The sequence below is a fragment of the Cavia porcellus genome, unplaced genomic scaffold, assembly GCF_034190915.1.
Source record: "Cavia porcellus strain 051 isolate PalLab524CR breed Dunkin Hartley unplaced genomic scaffold, mCavPor4.1 scaffold_9, whole genome shotgun sequence".
NCBI lineage: Eukaryota > Metazoa > Chordata > Mammalia > Rodentia > Caviidae > Cavia > Cavia porcellus.
This window is the reverse complement of record NW_026947492.1, coordinates 35,823,521-35,844,579: the sequence shown is the minus strand read 5'-3', so window position 1 is coordinate 35,844,579 and position 21,059 is coordinate 35,823,521. Positions and strand designations below refer to the sequence as shown.

Sequence of the window (21,059 nt, the reverse complement as noted above, 5' to 3'; positions counted from 1 at the left end):
CAAACTCATTAATAAGTATGTTCAAAAACATGATTAGTTTCTATGGTCTCACCTTTGACTAGAGCAGAAAAAATCCTAAACAAAAAGTCACAAATGCATCCTGATATGTAGTAAAACCATACCATGTTGATGTATTAGTTTTTCAAGAATGCAAAATTCAACTTTGCTGCTGTGTGTACCTAAACAAACAAGCAAAATTTTCAACTCTTTAATTGAGAAATGTTCCTAAAAAATTCCTAAGAGAACAGACCAGAAAAGTATTCAAAGATGTACAAGAAATTTTCCATAGCATTAATATTTTAATATAATGCTATTTTTGCTAATTTTCCTATAATAAAAATAATGTATTCTTTCTATAATATTTTAGAAAATGTCCTACATATAGCATTTATAATGTATAAGAAAATATTAGAAAACATTTAAGTAAGAGATAATAAAGCACTTTGTTATTTAAAAGAAAAAATAGCTCAGCGGGCTGTGAATAACTCTACTAGCCATTACACTGAAGATGAGACATTCAGGACAGGTCTCGAAGGATTAGCAGAATTTTAACAGATATGATTGAAAACACAGAGATGTGTTTCTGGGTCAGAAGACACAGAGAGGAGTAGTGAGAAATCAAGCTTGAAAAGTAGACTGAGCCCAGACCATAAAGTATATTAAGTATAAATAGCATTAAATAAATCAGTAAGACAGAGCTGCAAAAATTAAAACAGGCTCAAGGGTGTGGGAATCAATTAAATGACAAAAGCAACAGTCATATATCCTGAGCAAGGAATTTAACTTATTTAATATACTGAAATAATTTACTATATTGCCTATCTGACTTAAAACCTATTGTCTAAATATTTTAAAATTTAAATGCAATGGAGAAACACTTCTAGATGTTATGCAGAATATATTGATATAAGCTTAAAGTTACAAATAATTTTCTAAAGAAGAAAACATTCAAAAGTATGGAATTTTTTTGTCCTAAAACATGTTTATAGAATTGTATCATAGATGCCATAATTAGTTAACAATACAATGAGGAAGAATATTTCTGGAAAATAAAGTCTTAATGATCCTAATACACATAGGACTCTGATAATTTAAATAATGCACAAAGATAACTAAAAATAAAAGAAAATAAGAAAATTAAGTGACTGCATACAAATGACAAATGGACAATACAATGAAAATATTCAACTGTTTGAAAGTTCAGGAAAATATTAATTAAATAAGCAACATAATACAGTTTTCTACTCAATACTAACAAAATTAAGCAGATTGCTACATAAAATAATACCAAGGATATGATGAAATAATATCATATTGCTGATACATTTAGGAACTGCTACTATCTTATTGAAAACAATCTGGAAATACTTATTAAAATGAAAAATATTCATGCTCTTTGAACTACTAATTGGAGTTTTATAAAACTTTTCTGCAGAAAATAAAAGAAGTAGTACATGATCTATGTGCAGTGTTGCTTATAATAACATTTTTCTGACAGTAAAATAAAGCAAAACCGGTATTATGCAAAGCGTCTAATTATAAATGGCAGTTGATTAAATTCTGTTATATTTACACGAGGAAATAAGAAGCAACAAATAAGCAGTCCAGTATTAGTTGGGTGTAGTATTTTAATAATAGCAAGAATATTTATGTTTTTTCAAAGACAAAATAATATATCCTCATACATGTGGATATATGCATCATAGAGGCATAGAAACTGTATTTATATTACAGAAAGACATATAAACTGTGTTTGTGTCAGGTAGAGAAATTTCATAAATTTTTAATTCATAAATCTTTTGTTTGATTCATTATATTAAGCATTTATTAATAGTTTTTGCCAGATTACCTTCGTTATTTAAAAAAATGTAACACTTAATATGTAAAATACAACTTATTAAAATGTATAATGTCTCTGAATTGCTTTACTTAAATAAGAAAGAAAAGGAGACTATAACCTTGTGCTCTATTTATCAGATAATCCACATGGAAAGTAAAATATATCAACTCGTACGTGGTCCTTAGCTGTGAATACATTTTATTGCACTCATCCTATTAAGTGCTTAAATTACCGGATAACAGAATCTATATTCCTGACAGTGGAAAATGTATTAACAGTATTTTGCTGTCTATTGTAGTCCTGTTCCAACAATCACATGGATGAAGGTTAATGGCTATATTCCTAGTAAGTCACGACTACGGAAATCTCAGGCAGTGTTGGAAATTCCAAATGTGCAGCTGGAAGATGCAGGCATATACGAATGCAGAGCTGAAAACTCACGTGGAAAAAACTCATTTCGTGGACAACTACAAATATACAGTAAGTGTGTTTAGCAAAGCATGATGCTCTAATCCCAAGAGTCAAGCCAAAATGCAAATTTAAATAAACGTTATTTGTTGGGTACATAAAAACCAAGCAATAATTTATAAGCTTTTTTGCATGACAGAGTCTCATGTAAAACTATTTTGCTCGAAAGGATGCTTTAAATTAAAAATTTATGAGGAATTGTAAGTCTCTTTGAATAGCATACAGGGTTGTATCCTTTAAAAGAAAGCATTTCGCTGGCATTCACAACACCCTCTGATGAGTTAAAAATCTTATAAAGTGTATTAAATTAATCTAGATCTTGGCTTGAATAAATGGATAAAATCTGTCACCCATGAACTAAATCCTGTCCAGCTGCTTCTTTTGAGTAAATAAGGTTTTACTGAAACACAATCATACCCATTTCATTCACATATGATCTGTGTCAGCTTTTGCCTGGTTGTGGCAAACTTAAATAAAGCTAAGACCAGCTGATTCTCAAAGTGTGAAATATTGCTGTCAGGTACTTTACAGAAAAAGTTTGAAGACTTCTGATTTACAGTAACATATATGTATGATCTTAGCCTCTAGAGACTACAGACATTACCCCAAACTATCAAAGAGCCAACTGAGTAGTCTGTAAGAGACCAGATCATCTGGTTTCACATTTTAACAATCTCATCTTTGCCTCTGTGGATTAAAAATCATATCCAGTTTTCATATTTACTTGTATAATTCATACAATAGGTAAATGATGAAATTCTCATTTTCCACATGAAATAAAGTATTATAACCCCTCTTTGCAAAAAATAATAATAGTAAAAATACAAGTGCTCAACCATAACTTGCTACTTAAGACCATAAACACACACACACACACACACACACACACACACACACACACAATATAAACAAATACTTATTAATATTAAAACCATTACAGAAAAGTGCCAAATATCTTTGTTTTAAAGATGGCCCACACCTAAGTAAAATATTTGAAATGGAGACTGTCACACAGCTTTACTTATTCTGTTCCTCTTCTTAACACAGGTACTTAATTCATGGGCAGAAATCATTATCTTTAGAAATTTGAAAAACTGTCTTGACTCAATATTAGTGATATAATTTTTCTCCCAGTGTAACTCCTGATGAGAAGGTTTGCCTATGAAACTGTCACTGAGAAACATTCTGTGGGTTTTCCTTTGGTGTAACTGTAGGGCAGGCAGGTAAAGACAAACATTCCAAAACTTGTATCACTTTGAATGGAAAAATAACTGAGACTGTTATCTAGAAAAAAAATAAGCAGTGTATAACCACTTGGAATATATGTGACTTGTCACTATAGTCTGTGGAGGATGGCTTCTATACAAGTTCCATTAGATGGTCATACATTTTAATCTGTCCCAGATAATCCCAGTTTACATCTGTTGCACTAAGGGTGATGGCAAACCATCTAGAGACTGAGTGTCCAAAACGCAACCCAAACCCTCTTATTTATTGCAAAGTGCCAACACAGAAATTAAACCTGAATACTGTGGTTTTAGTGTAGAAGAATTAACTGATATTCTGTGCTCAGTTGCTGAGTCAACTTGGCTGTGTGCCAACAGACATCTAGGTGCCCACTGCAGCATATGCCCATAGGTTTACCCCCACTTCCCTAGAGCAATTATGAATGAACAGCATCTATTTCACACCCAGAAGTACCTTGATTTACCCACCTTTTATACTTTTAGACCTGTTGACGCTTGATATGAAGTTCTTGGTCTCCATTAAACTCTAAAATGTAAAGGGAGGGGCTGGAGATTTAGCTCAGTGGCATAAGCACCTGCCTTGGAAGCAGGCAGTCGTGAGTTCGATCCCCGGTACCAATAAAAAGGAAAAAGACAAAAAAATAAAATGTAAAGGGAAATCTTGTCCATTATTTCTACCTGACTATCTATAAGTACATGTTACTCACATTTTTGTTTGTGGGATAAAATCTATAAAATATTCAATTTAAAAGGAGAAAATATTTCTATTGGCTCAGAGTTTTACAAGTATCATTCTGTGGTCACTTGGTTATTTTATCTTTGGGGCTGTGGCAATGCAGTGCATCATAACAGGAGCGAAGAAGAGTGGTACCTGAGAAACAAGGGAGAGCAGGACAGGAAGGGGCTGCAGTCCCTATACCCCTTTTGAGGAGCGGCCTAATGACCTAACCTCCTTCATGAGGGCCCACCTAGTAAAGACTGGCAAGCAAGCCTTTAACCTGTAGATCTGTAGTGGATACTTCCAACCATAACTATAGGGTGCTAGGATGCCTGGCTATCTCACTGTATTCATGATTTATATTTAGCATCATCTCTCAATGTAATTGATTACTGTTGGAAGTTCTGTATTTTGAGCTCTATCTATCAGGAAAAAGTGGAGGATGACCCTCTCTATTGAAATGTTCAATAATCACAGACTACTGAAAACATAGATTTTTTTCCCCTGTAATTCACTTTCGTCTTGAAAGTGTAACTACAAGATGGTTTATATGCTTTTATCACTTAGAGTCAAAAGATAATTCAGTGTTTTAAAGAAAACTTCGTTGTGTCAAAAAAATAAAAGTAGAGTTGTAGGTTTATATTTTAACACAACATCAATACTGTAAATATATTTCAACAAATTATGCAACACAAAGAGTTCCATGGTAGTTAGAGAAATTAAAATTAATGAAATATTATAAATGTAATATACATGTAATATAAAATTAAAATATAAATTTTGAAAAGATATAAACTGTAGGATAAGTTACATAATTATTGTAGTGAATATGTCTTTTATCAAATATAGTTGATAGTTAATTAGCTCTGTCCTTTCTAGTTTCTCATAATAGACACTAAAGATCTGCGTTAAACCATTATAGAAAATTTAAAGTTTTTAAATTTCTAATATAAGTCAAGCCTGATGATTGAAAGTTCTCAATTAAGAAAAACATATATATAAAGAAAAACAAATGAAGAGACAAGTTAGGGGTCACGCATATAGCTCAGCGGCACAAGTGCCTGCCTGGCAAGCACAAGATCATGAGTTTGATCCCAGGTACCCTCCCCAAATACCACCTCCTCCGCTGAAATTAAAATATTGGGGCTGGGACTTTAGCTCAGAGGCTTAAATGCCTCTTTGGCAAGCATGAGGTTGTGAGTTCAAACCCTGGTCAAAGAAAAAAACAGAAGGGAAGGGTAGAATAGGAAAGAAAAGAAGAGCGGAAAGAACAAAACAAAGAATGCAAAGTGGATTATTTCCATTATAATTCTATGCCATCATAAAAATTATTGCTTAGGCATGAGCATCATGCTACATGATTTACTGCAACACATACGTAGAAATCAAAGGAGACTAAAGCACTAATGAAGAGAATTAATAGTTGCAAAGAATATTATGTTCTAGACACCAAAATGAACTCCATGTACTGCTAATAGTTTAGAAATGTAATCACAATAACGCTTGTTATTAAAATTCTTCTTTAACATATGAGGAAATTATGACTAGATATGTTAAGGAATTTATGGTACAATTCTTATTAAAAATAAACATTAGAAGCTGGAGATTTATTTCTGGAGTCAACCACAAAGCCATTGGTTTGATTTCTAGTATCTCAGTAATAATAAAAAATACTCCAATAATAATCAGAAGTAGTAGAACTAGAATCCAACTTAGAGCTGGTAATGACATGAGAATTCAATTTGCACCATCAGCTCCAGATACAGGATGCGTCCTCTCGGATGTGGCTGACTTAAACTAATGCACAAAGCAGGAAATGCATATGTATTGTAGTTTATTAATATTACAGAAAAATGCTTGATGCGTTCAAGTTCTTGCCATTACTTCTCACCATTTTTCTTTTCTTCAAAAGCATACTTTTCTGAATGAGATAAGAGGACTCTGTTTTTGTTGAGGAGATTGCTGGGCAGTGAACCCAGCGCCTTGGACATACTAAGCAAGCCTGGCAGCACTGTGCTATATCCAGAAAGCTAGATGTATTTTTAAAAACTGTTTTAGCTGTGAAAACACATGACAAGTTTACCGTGGGATGTGATACAAAATCATAGCCTCTTGATTATTAATTTCATATATAAAGAAAATTTCAATCCTATCTCTTTGAAGAAAAAGATTTTGTAGATGGAATTCTACTGTTGTTATGAACATGAAGCCATCTGAGAGAAAATGAAGTTGTATTCAATGGCAATAGAGAAGAGATGAGAAATAACCAATAGTTATTATGTTCAATCATTGTAGTAACCCGCTGAAATAGACATTATCATCTACAGCTTTCAGAGGAGACTCATTAAAATTAAGTAACTCTTTCCCAAGCACATATTGGAACAAAAGCACTGGGATTTGAACCTCTATTCACCCCCAACTGTATAATCTTTCTAATGTTCTACATTACTTCTCACTGGCCCACAGTGGATAGTCATAATATTAAAAGTGATCTATTGGACAAAATATGTTGACTCTTCAACATTTTAAGAGTGCAGGAACAACAAAGGAGGCCAATAACAGCATTTAACAGTAGAGAGTTACAGAATTTCTAATGACAAGAGATAATAAGCAAGAGTTCCGTCATGCACATCTGCTTTGCATTTCAAAAAATGTAACCCAGAGACTGAACTGAAACTCTAATCTCCTGCATAAGTAGTTGCCAATATACAGTACATCTGGCAGGGTTTTTAACAGCTTCTGAGTTTAAAGGGCCATGTGTCTCTTTAATTTTCCACTTCCTAAAAGATGAAGCTTATGAAAGATGGATAAAATGAAATAATATTTTAAGCAGGGCCCCACCCAGAATTTTGTTTTTCCAGATAGGTCAAATACCGCAGTGCAGGCTACTTCTTGATATCAGCTAATTCCACATTATTATTAGGAAGCTAAGGTCATTCCTCTTTAGCAACCTGAAAATTGGAGTCTTCAGGCAATGAAAATTTTTAATAGGAACACAACATATTTTTTGGTCATAAAGTCTCATAAATATGGGTATATCAAACCCATATTTATTCTCTAGAGTATTTCTATTGATATTTGTTAATTTTAATTTTATATTAAATTATATTCATTAATATTCATTATATAATCATATATAATATTCATTCATATAATATTCATTGTATTAAATTATGAGTGCACAATAGGAAAAAAATCACAAAAATAAAATATTGCATTTTAATATTGACTGCTTATAAAAAAGCATCAAAATTTTCAAAAATCACTGGCTTTTGGTATACAAAGTCTAAAACAGAGATGGAGACAACAGAAATTTCTATATGAATTACAATGAAAATACTATAGCCCTACAAAAAAAATATTCAACTATCACACCTAACGCAGCCTGCACACACATGACAATAGCTCCCTCCACACTTAGCCTTCACACTGACAGTACATGTGTTTTGCTTTCCTGGCCTTTTTGCAGGATATATTGATATCTCATTCATCTTGCTGTTTTCTCAGGAAGCTTTTATTATATTGTGCAATGTGTAGTTAACAGGAACATAAAATAACAATACAATCAAATATTAAATTCTTAATGTATTTTGATTTCAGAGTAAACATCATTTTCACATCAGCTATACACTTGCTTATAAAATCTAAAAGACAACATCAGAATCTTAGATGAGCCTCAATGTAAACACAAACAGAAAAAAAAATCTACCACAGAAATAGTCTGTGGTTTAATTGTCATGTTCAGGGCAGTCTTCACATGTGACACCTCCGTGTTCCATGCTGTCTTGGTTATTTTTCTCTTGTTACTGAGATGAAACATCCAAAATTAGAGAAGGAAAGGTTCATATTGCATACATATATCAAGTTACAACTTACTACATAAATAGTAGAAATGCTATATTTCAGTTAACATTTTAAAAATTAAAACAACCTAGAAAAATAAATAAGAAAATCAATTGTAAAATTTGAGCTGATCTTTTATTAAATACATTTTCCAGGTATATCATGAAGGATAAGAGTCACAAATACAAATTGCCTTAATGTTTATCCCGTGATAATGTTAATTTTTTCCAACATGCAGTACCAAAAATTTTTGTTCCAACATCAAGCTTACTTTTCACATAATCTATTCCTATATTTTATTTGTGTTTGTTTCTGTATGCATGTTTGTGTGTGTATATCTGTATACATATATATACATGTATAATTCAAGTATATGTGTATCCATGTGCAACTGTGTATCTTTCTGGGCATGCCTTAGCAAAGCAGCTTATATATGTAATGACATATGGCACCTAGAGAAACAGCCAAGTGATATCACCAAGTTATCTAATTTCTTAATTGTAATTTCAGTTGTGTCATATAGATGTAAACATACATGGACATACAGATCATATATGCACATATAAAGACACACGTGCAAATAAATGATAGGTAGTCATCATTCAAGTCAGATATGGCAGTGCATATCATAATCCCAGCACTGAGGAAGCTAAGACAGGTGGGCCACTGCAGGTTCAAGTCCAGCCTGGGCTACAGTGTGAGTTCAGGGCCAGTTTAAACAACATATCAAGACTCTGTTTTAGTAAGCAAAAAGAAAACAAATCCCACAAACAAAATATCAAGCTCTAAACTATTTTTTAGAATTTGTCCAGCATTGATAAATTGATAGTATTTTTTAAATTTGAGCTTTATGTAGCAGGCTATTTTTTTTTGTAGAATTATTGGTAGAATGGATTTGGATGTTTCAGTTGTATCTAATCAATTAAATCATGAGCTTACAGAAAGAGACATCATGGCATATTCACATTTCTTGCTCAGTGTAAGCTTTATACCTATTATAGTTGCCAAACACATTTCAGTAAGAAAAAAAAAAATCAGGAACTACATCGTTGCAATGGCAGGGATAACTTGTTCCAATGCTCATGTTCATTTTTGAAGCTAGACTTTAAGTTTTAACATTTTATAGAGTAATAAAAAATATATTTGGAGAAACAGTATTGCAATTTTTAATTTTTCCATATGAGAAAATCTCTAATAATTAGTACTTGCCTAATTTTTCATTTCAGTAAATTTTTAACTCCTACAAGTGGCATATACCAGCATTAATTCTAGCATATTAAAAAATGATCATAAAATACAAGTGGTCAACACTATAATTTTCTATATTTTGGACCATGTTGTATCTAAATTAAGTATATATTTTCAATCAACAGGACTCTAAATGATTTCACTAGCTATCTAGCTTATGTAAGCAAACTGTGTTCGTTCAACTTAAGTAACAGAATAAGAATAAAAAGCCATTATTTGATGATTTCCTGGGTGAGAAAGAACTATAGGAATCCAAGGACTGTACAGATGATGTCCCTCTGGTGTTGTCACTAATATACTTTAACTTAGGATAACCCTTGAATTATAAGTGAGATTAATACTAACAATGAAGAGTAGAACAGTTCACATAGAATGAACAGACTAAAACTTACAGTATGTGCTTGAAAAATAGCAAACTTATCCATGTGGACTGCAAGGCTCACTCACGTATGAATTAGCAGGGAAATCAGGGTAGGAAAGTTTATAGAAAACTCAAATATGAAGTTAGAGTTTATTATTATTATCTTTCTCAGTAATTTTTATATATATAACAATAAAGAGACTGATTTTGCATTCCAAACTCAAAAGTCAGGATCCATATTTGAAATTCATTATGGTAAGATTTTTGAATAGGAATTACAAAATATATTTCATGACTACAAATCTTGACTATGTTATGCCAGTGCTGAGCTCCTTAAAGACAAGGTTATACTGGCTAGATAACCAATGAGCTAATAAAAACAATATTCCTACTTAAAGACAAATGCCTTGTAACCTTGCATAAACTTCCTTAATTGCTTTGAGCCACAGTTTCCTGCTTCACAAAATAAGATGTTTTTCTTTTCAGAATGAGTGTTTCGGGAATTAATTTGAGCATTTAGCAGTGAAAAGGCATCATAATGTCAACTACTATGATTTTAAAGATGAGGATTCTTTCTGCCTTGCTATTTGGTTTTGGACATCAACGTTTTCCTTTAGTGGTTTTTTCCTTGGAAGTGATTTTAGGTCCTTCCTAACCCAGTTTAAATTTCTTAATTAGAAGATACGGTTATTCCTCTATCCCTAATGATTTCTGAGATTGGTAAGGACACCATAGTGTGGATGAATGAATTATCGAAGTCTTCAGTAGAACTGATGTTTAGTAGGTTTTTGCCAAAAATATTGCTAGAGAAAAATAAACTTAGGTTAATTTTTTACATTTATTGCTTTGACTATTGTAAATATGAATATGTATGGAGAATGAGTCACATTTATTTTATAAATTAGCCATCAGAGAAAAGACTTTTTCACACTAGTAAGGCAGGCACTATGCCACTGAGCTCTATACTTGGCCTAGAGGAAAGATTTTAAGTAGTATCTTACAGAGTTTGTAAAATTACAGCATTATCTTTTGATAAAGGATTTTTTCCGCTGTACAATTTTTTAAAACTTTAATTTTTTATGTTAGAAGATAAATCAATAAAATTTATATGCTAAGTAAAATTTCAATCAGAAATGACTTTTCTAAAACCATCCAGGTCCTGTTAGGAAATAAGGAAAAAGAGTATTTATTCAATAATGGAATCTGTTATGTTACTTCTACCTTTGCTATTCCCATATATTTAATGAGCAATGTTCCTTAAGTAACTGAGTTCCTGATAAACAATTACTAGTGGCTCAATAGAAGCAAACCACTTGGTTTAAAGTAGTTTCAAAATTGAATATGTTACACGCATCTACTTGACAAAAATGTCATCAAAATATATTCATTGGTACATAAAACTACATATATCTTCAATTTTTGGTTGCTTTTTTCTTTTGTGTTCATGAAACATAGTTCTTTGTGTAATTCAATGCTTATTCCAAAATCTATGGTTATGTGAAATTTAAAAATAAAAATATCTAAATGCCATGCATTTCTCTATAAGAATATTGAACTTAGTAAAGCGAGAAATGTAATCACCCTTCCTTAATTCTTAAATACTTACAGCTTACCCACACTGGGTAGAAAAGCTGAATGATACCCAGTTAGACAGTGGGAGTCCTCTCCGATGGGAATGCAAGGCCACTGGGAAGCCCAGGCCCACATATCGCTGGCTCAAGAATGGAGTGCCTCTACTACCTCAGGTACTGTTGGGAGCTATTAACCTGCTCCAGTGCAGGATTGTACACAGGACAAAATAGGTTTTATTTTTCTTGAAAGCATTTCCTGCCTTTACCTGCTAGTATATTTGGAGTCAGAAATATACTAAATATAGAAGACAAAAACACTTGATCACCTCATTACATATGTAGCGTACTTATACCAATTTTTTGCAATACTATAAGTTCTTGGGGAAATATCAATGATCATCATAAAGTTTTTGTCATTCTAGCTGCCTATTAGATACTGTGTAGCTTATTTCTTTTATTTTATTTTGAATTAATGTAGTTAATTTCTTGAAGGGAATTACCCAGGATCACATGTCTAGTAAGAGGAGACCTGAATAGAATCTTTATCTCTTGTGTCCTGGGAATTGTTTTTTCTATGATGTCCTATTAACCACAGATTTTTAAAATGCTTTTTTAGTGAATGTGTGATTTTTAAAGTAACTTTCTAGGTACTATATTTAAGTTGGTTACTATTTAATTTCAGAGTAACGATAATTTAAACAGCTCTCTTCTTTGATTATGATATTTAAAGGAAAGAAAACAATTTACTGTTTATAAATTTGACTAGGAATAATTCACTATTTTTGATCAAAATAGAGAAGCATGTAGAATTAAGACTCTGAGCACAAATCCTATCAATCGCTGGGTATAGAAACTCTCATGTATTATATCTCTTTGGGTTTGAGCTTGCTCCTTTCTAAAATGAAGAAATTGAATCAGATTATCCTCAAAATTTAATCCACTTCTAAAACTCCCTGTTATAAAGCCAGCTAAACCAAAACAATGCAGTTACACAAAAAGCCTAAGAAAAACAAATAGGACTGTAGAGTTGCTAAAGAAGCATTGAAGATGAGTTCATAAGTTCTTTCACTCTTCCTCTCCTGAGGATTTTCCTTGAGAAAAGACTGTGCTGGTCATCTACTCTGTTCCTGATCTCTGAGAAAGATCAGTTCCACCAGCGTGTTTACTATGTAAATGGGGTTATTTTTAAAGTGTCAAAATTACACAGTATCTCTTCTGATAAATAAAGCATTACTTACTAAAATAAAAAATGATTTGCTTGGTATGAAATAAGAAAGAAACTTAGTTATTTAAACATTTTTAAGTATTCGTTTGTGATACATAATACTTACATTTGTTTTGGGGAGTTGATAACATTCTCTATTCCCTTTCCCCTTTCTCCTGTTTGCTCGCTCCCTTCCCCATATACAGAATATCTGCCTCACTGATCCCTATTACCTCTTCTTTATTTACACTTTATTTATATTTTGGGTTTCTCCTATTAAAGAATTCATGCAATATTTAATTTTCTGTTTATTTCTTTCTACAACTTTCTGACTTATTTTCCTTAAAGTTATGAGCTAAGGATCCATTCATTTTCCTGCATATGACATGAATCTATTCTTCTTTACAGTCCAATAAAATTCCACTGTGGATATATATTTTTCTTTAAGCATTCATAGGTTGTTTATAGGGCTTAACTAATGCTATAAACATGGATATGAATGTATCATTGCAGTGTTATGACCTCTTTTGGGCATGTACTCAGTAGAGAAAAAGCTGGGTCAAATGAAATCTCTAAAATTTTAGGGTTTTTTAAGAATCTCCACACTGATTTCATAGTGGTTGCAGCAGTTTACACTCCCACCAACAATTTGATGTCTTCGTTTTCTCCCAAATCATTGTTATTTGTTGGGGAGAGAGAGAGAGAGAGACAGAGAGAGAGAGAGAGAGAGAGAGAGAGAGAGAGAGAGACAGACAGAGAGAGAGAGAGAGAGAGTGTGTGTGTGTTCATGAGTTCCTGATGGCAGCCAGAGTTCTTAATAGAATCCCTGAGGTTTTTTTTTTTTTTTTCATTTGTTTTTCTCTAACAGCTAAATATATGAACTTTTTAAATGTACTTATTATTCATTGTACTTTTGGAGAAATATAAAGTTTGTTTCAGAAGTACTGTTTTGGCCTCCATTTACCCTAGTTTGCTTACTCTCAGTCAATTGTTGGTCATCTTTATTAGGTTTTTCTAAAAAAAATGTATATTTTCTGACCAATAATTTTATACATAATCCAATCTCAGGACAGTACTTTCTTTGTGTTAGTTTGTTGGGAAGTGAGAGAAAAGACAAATTCCTGGCCATGTTAGTAGAGCAAAATGATTGCTGTTATGACCATGGCAATTTTTAACTCGACACTGGTATGTCTGTACCCTCTGTCCTTCCTCCCAATTCCTCTTTGCAAAAAAAACTCAAATAAACCATCATCTGGTAATTGTATTTTACAAGTTCAACTAGTCTACTTAAAAATCAAATTCAGATCAAAAATATAATTGAAAGTAAAAGTTGCAAGGATAACTGCAGAAAATATTTATTTTCTTTACCAAGATGTGTGATAAAATAATAAACAATAAATTTGTGTTGCAAAATTCCCAAATGTCTAATTTTAGAAATTAGAGGGTATTTTTTTTTTCTTGATCTAGGACAGAACAAGCACAAAATCTTTATGAGTGGCTTATTTTCTATCTCCATTCTCTTTTCCATTACAGACAAGGATTCACACAGTTAATGGAGTATTGATGATTCACAGTGTAAACCAATCAGATTCTGGGATGTATCAGTGTTTGGCTGAAAATAAATATGGAGCTATTTATGCTAGTGCTGAGCTGAAAATTCTAGGTATGCAGTTTCTGAGTAAATAAATAGACAAAAATGGATTGCTTCTTTTCATTTTTGAATTCTTACTGAAGTTTTGTGATAGAGTGCTAAAAATGCATTTTATGGCTTGAAGAGAAATGCTATGTTTTGCTGATAATTTTTATAAGTTTTAGAAGATCACTTTACTTTGTGTATATTTTGTTCTGTATCTTTTCCATTTATGTAGGTTATCTAAGTCATGTTTTAATTTTGAATGAGTTATATGTCTTTTCTCTGGCATTAAAATTATACAAATAAATATATGATAATTTTAAGGAAGAAGGTCTTGAGAGTATAGGAGATTAGAAAGTAAAATTCAAGCAGTCTGTTCCTGCTCACATAGAAATGCTTTCTATTTCCTAAAGCAGCTCTGTGTGTGTATCTTACAAGACAGGAATCCAAAGTAAATCTACTTTTCTAATGAAGTCTTAACCTTCATCATCCTCAAAATAAAATAGAGCCAGCCAGAGATGAGACATGGAAGGCATGGACTCACCTTTGACAAGAAGAGAATCTAAGAACTGGCACACAGGCCTCACTAAAAATTACAGCAGTCAATCCAGTGAAAGAGAGTCCTCTGAATGAGCATTCTGGGACCACTGGAATGGACTTTGCTTTTTCTCAAACAGATAGAATCCTAAATTTTGATTCTAGAGTGGTTATAATACAAAGCAAAATTTGTCTCCTAAAAGGCAGAAGGTCAAATATACTTTCTATTTCCCATCTATATTCCCCAAACATACTATTTGCAGAAGCAACAACAGTCTTAGAAACCTAGGAAACTACCACTTATGTGTAAACTAAATATAATATATCATAAATAAATGCATTGAGTTATAGGTATTGACAGTTGCAATTTCTCCATGTTTTAAAAGACATCCATAACCAACAGAGGTTTACATATCAATTTCTTACATGCTAATCTATCAAATATTAATGTAATTTCATGTCAATTCATACTCTAAAATCTTCAAATTAAATAGCTGATTCAGTTTACATTTATTTAACAGTTTATCAAAAAACACTTTGATGTTGTTCTTATTCACTACATATTACATATTTTAAAAATTATCTTTCATAAATTCTATTTTCAGTAAGCAACCAAAAATGTTAGCAGTGCTCTCACCATAATTTCTCTCACTTTTTGTCAATATCTTATGCTTTTTTACAAATATAAATTTTAATGTTTTTGTGCCACACATTATAGTGCAACTTATGAACATTAAATATTACTGAAATATGCACGAAATGATCAAAATGGTATGAAGTTCTTAGATGCTGTAAAATTCTGTGCATATCTTTCACTCAAAAGCATCTATAAAAAATGTAACACAAAATGTCAATTTTAAGGAGTAATCAGACATAGATGAATAACTGGAACAAATGAAATAAAATTTTGAATTGAAATTAAAATAATTCAAATTGTTTGTATTTTTAAAACTACATCAAATTTGTATATCAATAAAGCTTATAAAATTAAAATTTATAGGTGGGAAATATAGGGCACAGATTTTCTTCTACAGAAGATGAAATAAATTATTCCAGAGAAATGCCAAATAGGCTTCTGCAGTTGGACCTTTGGCCTTTTGCCAAAGTTATCTATCAGTCTTTTGCAAGTGACATTGATAATCATAATTACATATTGTCATTTTATGAAACAACTTACTCATGGACCATGTATTGTGTGAAAGCATCTGCTAGTGAAAAAATAGAAAGATATACATTAATTAATAATAAATTTTCATGTTAATTACATATATAATGTTTTAAGACAAATGTTTCCCAGAGGAAAAATTATAAAATCTAGATTATTCATATATTTGATGTATAATTTCTGGTAGAACTAACAGTTTCTTTCCAATAGCTTCAGCTCCTACTTTTGCACCGAATCAATTGAAGAAAACAGTAATTGTTACCAAAGACCAAGAAGTTATCATAGAGTGCAAACCTCAAGGCTCTCCAAAACCAAACATTTCTTGGAAGAAGGGAGATAAAGCAGTTAGAGAGAGCAAAAAGTAAGAAATCTGCTGTATATTCATTTTCTTCCTCTTTTATTTTTTGTTTTTATTGGTATACATTTGTAGCACAGAATGATTACATTCCTCATGGGAAGTTGGAACATGTACATAATATATTTTAATTTAATTCTGTTTCCACCCTTTTCCCCTTTCTTCTCTGCACTATCCCTCCATCTTTTGGTCTCCTTCCATTGTTCAAAAGATCTGTCTCCCTTAATATCATTCTTTCTTAAGGTTATAAATGACATACATAGCGTACATGTGTGTTACAAGAAGTTGTGAGACATTTTATAAATGAATTTACATTTGCCCATAGTGGCTAAAAACAAAAATGTGCTACTTTAATATGGTTAGATTTCTTTGCCTCAGTGGTTTTTACCACCATTAAGAATTTCAGTAGGTTATTTTAAAAAAGCAACCACCTTCATTATGTTGCTATTTGGGGTATTCATTTCAGTCTCCCTATTTTGCAATCTGCACATTATCCGTGATCACTTAAGGGTATGTTTTTATTCAATGTTAATATTAGAGATAATATTAAAATATTCTGAATATTCTAGATAACCATTTTATGATTGAGTTTGTACCCTGTAATATTTGTGCCAAAGTATATGCATTTTTATATTTAATCATGTTGATACAAAATAAAATAAGATTCTATTGATTGCTACAGGGAAATATGAAATGAGCAAAGGAATACCCAATGTGTAAACATTTGGTAAGTGAAAGTCAAGGAATATCAAAGCAGTACAAATTGAAAAAATAATGCGAAGTCAAATGATCACATGACAAACTATATATGCCAATTTCAGTAGTCTCAATCTCTACCCATTATTATCATATCAGTATTATACATGGCGATTCTGCTTTGATTAAAATATTAGCCTCCCTGTGTGAAAAGAATGTTCTGTATTGTTTTAATTTTTTTCATTCAATATATAAGGATAAGGGTTTGACCTTTGTCTACAGGTAAGTAATAATATGATTAAACAAATTAACTCAGCATTAGAGGCTCATTTGCATAATCCTTTAATTGTGGAATGTTTTGAAAACTTATAACATTTTTATTTTCTATCAAGTCTGATGTTCTTCAGTTTAAATTATATATTTCAGATTAAATAATTTATATAGACAAACTGAGTTCAATTCAGGCTCAAGAATCTTTTCTGTCTGATCATTTCATAAGATTGGGATCACAATATATATCTTGTTTCGAAAGAATTTCTCTTAGTAGGTAAAATTAGAAATTATGGTATGTGTGTTTCATGTGATTGAATCAAGTAAATGTTGAATATTTTTGGATCACTGCTCAGCGAAATATAAAAATAAATTCTGTACAAGACATTAAATTGGGAATATTTTGTATAACAAAAACATAATTTGTAATGCTTCATTATCATTTTTCTGAATGCACTAAAATACTTAGTTATAAAATATATGCTTCATCAGTTCCAGCTATTGTACTTGAAACATATTACTTAATGTTTCCTGTTGAACCTTGTGAACCTTGTCCTATTTACTGCAGTTCACCAACAAAATTTTCTCATTAACCACTCAAAAATATCATTATGCGAATAAATACTAGGAAGTGCTTTTTTGTTTTTTTTATATTTTTCTCCAAGCAAAGGTGTTGATGGAAGTGAAAGAATAAGGAGCTTTTTATTAACTATAACTAAGATAAATCTGTTACTTTTCAGAGGCAGAAAAACACAACTAGTGAATTTTCTAGCTCTCTCACTCTCTGTCTTTACAACTAACCCCTTGGTTTAGTGAGAGACACACTGACCTCAAGCTCAATGCAGTTTATTCTAAATGTTAACACTTGTGGTTAGAGTTCAGAAAAGAGATTGAAAAGTAAAGTATTTATGATTTTGTTTATTCAAGTAAAAGCAAGTTTGAACCACATTTATGTAAGTAACATTCTGCACATCCCAATCTATATATTTAGATCTGTTCGTTGCCTTTATTTAATAACAGAGCCCAAAAATGTAGTGCATTTTTTTGCCTTGAAATCAACAAGAAAAGTAACAAAACACTATTTTTAGGAATGGATAATTTGCCATTGTACTTTGCAGTCTTATGTTTCATGAAAAATGCAGCCTATATAAAATCCGAAATGCATATATTTAGCATTATTTTAATCAGTATTGTGGTTATATTTGTAACTTGCTTTCTTAAAGTTTTAGGTCCCTTTTCTTCTATAAATAACACTTACCTTTCAGTAGTAGTTGTAAATATAAATTTAAAATAGAAAGTGAGCTATTAGAAAATTGTTAAGACAACAAAAGCTTTTTGTTGTATATATTTCAAATTGGGTGCAGACTCAATTTATGCTTTATTTCCATGGAATATAAGTATATGCATGATTCATGTAAGATTTCTCACTCATTCATCTATGTAAAACTGGAGTGGAGGTGTTAAATGAATGAGACTTCTTGTTTATTAACAAGTTTTACACTTGTTTTGGATTAAATAAAATAGATTGGAAATCTTTTCTATTAACTGGTAGTTACATATATATATATATATATATATATATATATATATATATATATAAATGATCACTATTGTAATGGAGAACTCAAGTTAAAGCAACAATGTAAAGGAAATATTTAAATATTAAAAAATTTATTCATCACTTTTCAAACCACAAAATTATGTACAAGATAGTCACATAAAATTAACTATGAACTTTATTTGCAGAAAAAAATCTAGCCATTTGAAAATATATCTAAAAGTCAAAAGTGAATTTTATTCTAGAATTTGTTGAAATTTAATTGTGAACTATAAATACAGTGTTACAACTGAGAAATGGAATCAATTATTTGTTTTACCTATAGTGCCAAATAATCAACTAGCTTAACTCTTTCTGCGTTTTTTGACAAAAACTTCTAGGGTTCTGTTTGTTTTGATAAGTGGCCACCAAAACATAGCCTATTTCTTATTTATGTTTTTAGACAGAAATAATTATCCTGAAGTTTATACTTGAATAATTACAACATAATAATGAGTTATAGAATAAATCTAATTAATGCATAAGTAATCTGCTTATATATTACAATATTGTGCATTCTTTTGTTCATCAATCAATCCTTAAAATACATACAGGAGACAGGGCTTATCAATTGTTTTTTGTTGCTGGTTATTTCTATCACAGTAATCATTTCTATCACAAAACAATTTTAACTCTATTTCATGATTCTTAATGATGATGAGCATTTGTAATTCTGTAGCATTTGTAATTTACAAACCATTTTAACATGGTGGGTAATGCTTTAATCCAGGGTGTAAGAAGGGCATTCAGTTATCCTACTTGTCCTTCAGATGATGTTTTTTTAAATTACTTACAGTTTTATTACTTAGAATATTTGAATTAAGAGAATAACTTTTCTGAGTTGTGAATTGTCTTAGTTGCTTTTCTCTGGTCTCTGAGACAAAAATACTCCAATGCACAAAGTTAAGGAAAGAAAGGTTTATTATTTATCTCACATTTTGTGAAGGTTTAAACTGGTAGTCAGCTGGCTTCAAGGCAGAGTGGCATGGCACAGTGGCAAAACTTTAAGGTGATAGAAGACAGCAAAAGCAGCAAAAACAACAGGGTGAAGAGCAAACCTCTTGTCTTCCCCTTATATTGTTGCAGGTTACCCCTTGCCTATTCCTTCATTGGGGGGGCCTGCTTAGCACCCAAACTATCTCCCTGCCCTCCTCTTGGATGAGCTCAGCATGTTTACAAATTGGTTCCTTGGCGAGTTGCTTAAACTTCTAAACTTCTTTAGTTGATAGTGTATTAACAATTACAATCCACCCTTTTTTAACTGGGAAACTAGACACATTTCTTTAAACTTGTCTCCAGATATAAAGACATGCTTATTCTTATCATTTCACAATTTTAACATTATAACACAGATTTAACAATTCTTTAAAACAAGTATTATGTCTATCAACATTATATTACATTAGAACCATAACATTTCGTCCCTAGACCCCTAAAGACTCATGCACATCTCTTTGCGCAAATGGCATTTAGTCCTTCTCTAAGCTTTGCCAAAGTTCTAACAGGTTTTTTTTGTTTTGTTTTGTTTTGTTTTGTTTTGTTTTTTGTCCAAGTCACATGGCTCCTCTGGAATGTAAGGCAAACTTAACTGCAAGTCCTTGTACAAATGAAAACAAAGTTAAACACTTCCAACATTCAATGGCACGAGGTAAACATTTTCATCCCAAAAGTCACAAGCAGGGTCATACAAAGGATTGAGACCAAAGCAAGTCCAAAATCCAGCAGGGCAAACATTAAGTCTTATAGATCCTAGTAAATCACATAATACAATCTGTGACAAGTTGTCAGCTCCAAAGAACTTGAGTGACTCTACCCTGACATCACTTTATCAATTTACTGGTTATAACTCACGTGGTTTCTCTCTTAAGTTTTCTTCGCCCTCTCCTTGCAACTTTCCTTAGACAATTCACTATTCTGGCTTCTCCAAACTTCTGAGGTTTCCATTGCATCTTAGGCTTCAACCTCACAACTTCATGCTTTGCCCTCTCGGGGGCACGCTGCCTGGCCTCCTAGCCTTCTGAAATTGAGATGGAAGCCTTCTTTACTTCCCAATATCGGAGACCTGACCAAGATCCTCAATATTCCAAATGAGTGTATGCTGAAGTCTTAAATAAATAAGACAAGTAGTATGTTTTTAGGGCTCCATGAGGATCAAAATCCTCCAACAGAGTTTGAGACTCTGGGAACTAAGACAAAAGAATGTCTCTGGGCAGTACATTTAGTTTTTCAAACAAGGAAGGGATAGAGTGGGAAATCAAAGAAACTGAGCAGGATCTTAGGAGTGGTTCAAGGATTTTTCCAAGTAA

The 21,059-nt window shown here is 31.7% G+C and overlaps 1 protein-coding gene across 3 annotated transcripts in view; it reads left to right on the top strand.

Moving 5' to 3' along the window:
- Cntn5 (contactin 5) overlaps nucleotides 1–21,059 on the top strand; it is a 1,085,282-nt gene that overhangs the window by 838,634 nt on the left and 225,589 nt on the right. For all 3 annotated transcript variants that reach the window (XM_063256195.1, XM_063256196.1, XM_063256197.1), the window contains 4 exons: nucleotides 2,139–2,320; nucleotides 11,334–11,470; nucleotides 14,034–14,163; nucleotides 16,046–16,196. In XM_063256195.1, the coding sequence (XP_063112265.1) occupies nucleotides 2,139–2,320; nucleotides 11,334–11,470; nucleotides 14,034–14,163; nucleotides 16,046–16,196 (600 nt within the window). The remainder of the gene's footprint in view (nucleotides 1–2,138; nucleotides 2,321–11,333; nucleotides 11,471–14,033; nucleotides 14,164–16,045; nucleotides 16,197–21,059) is intronic.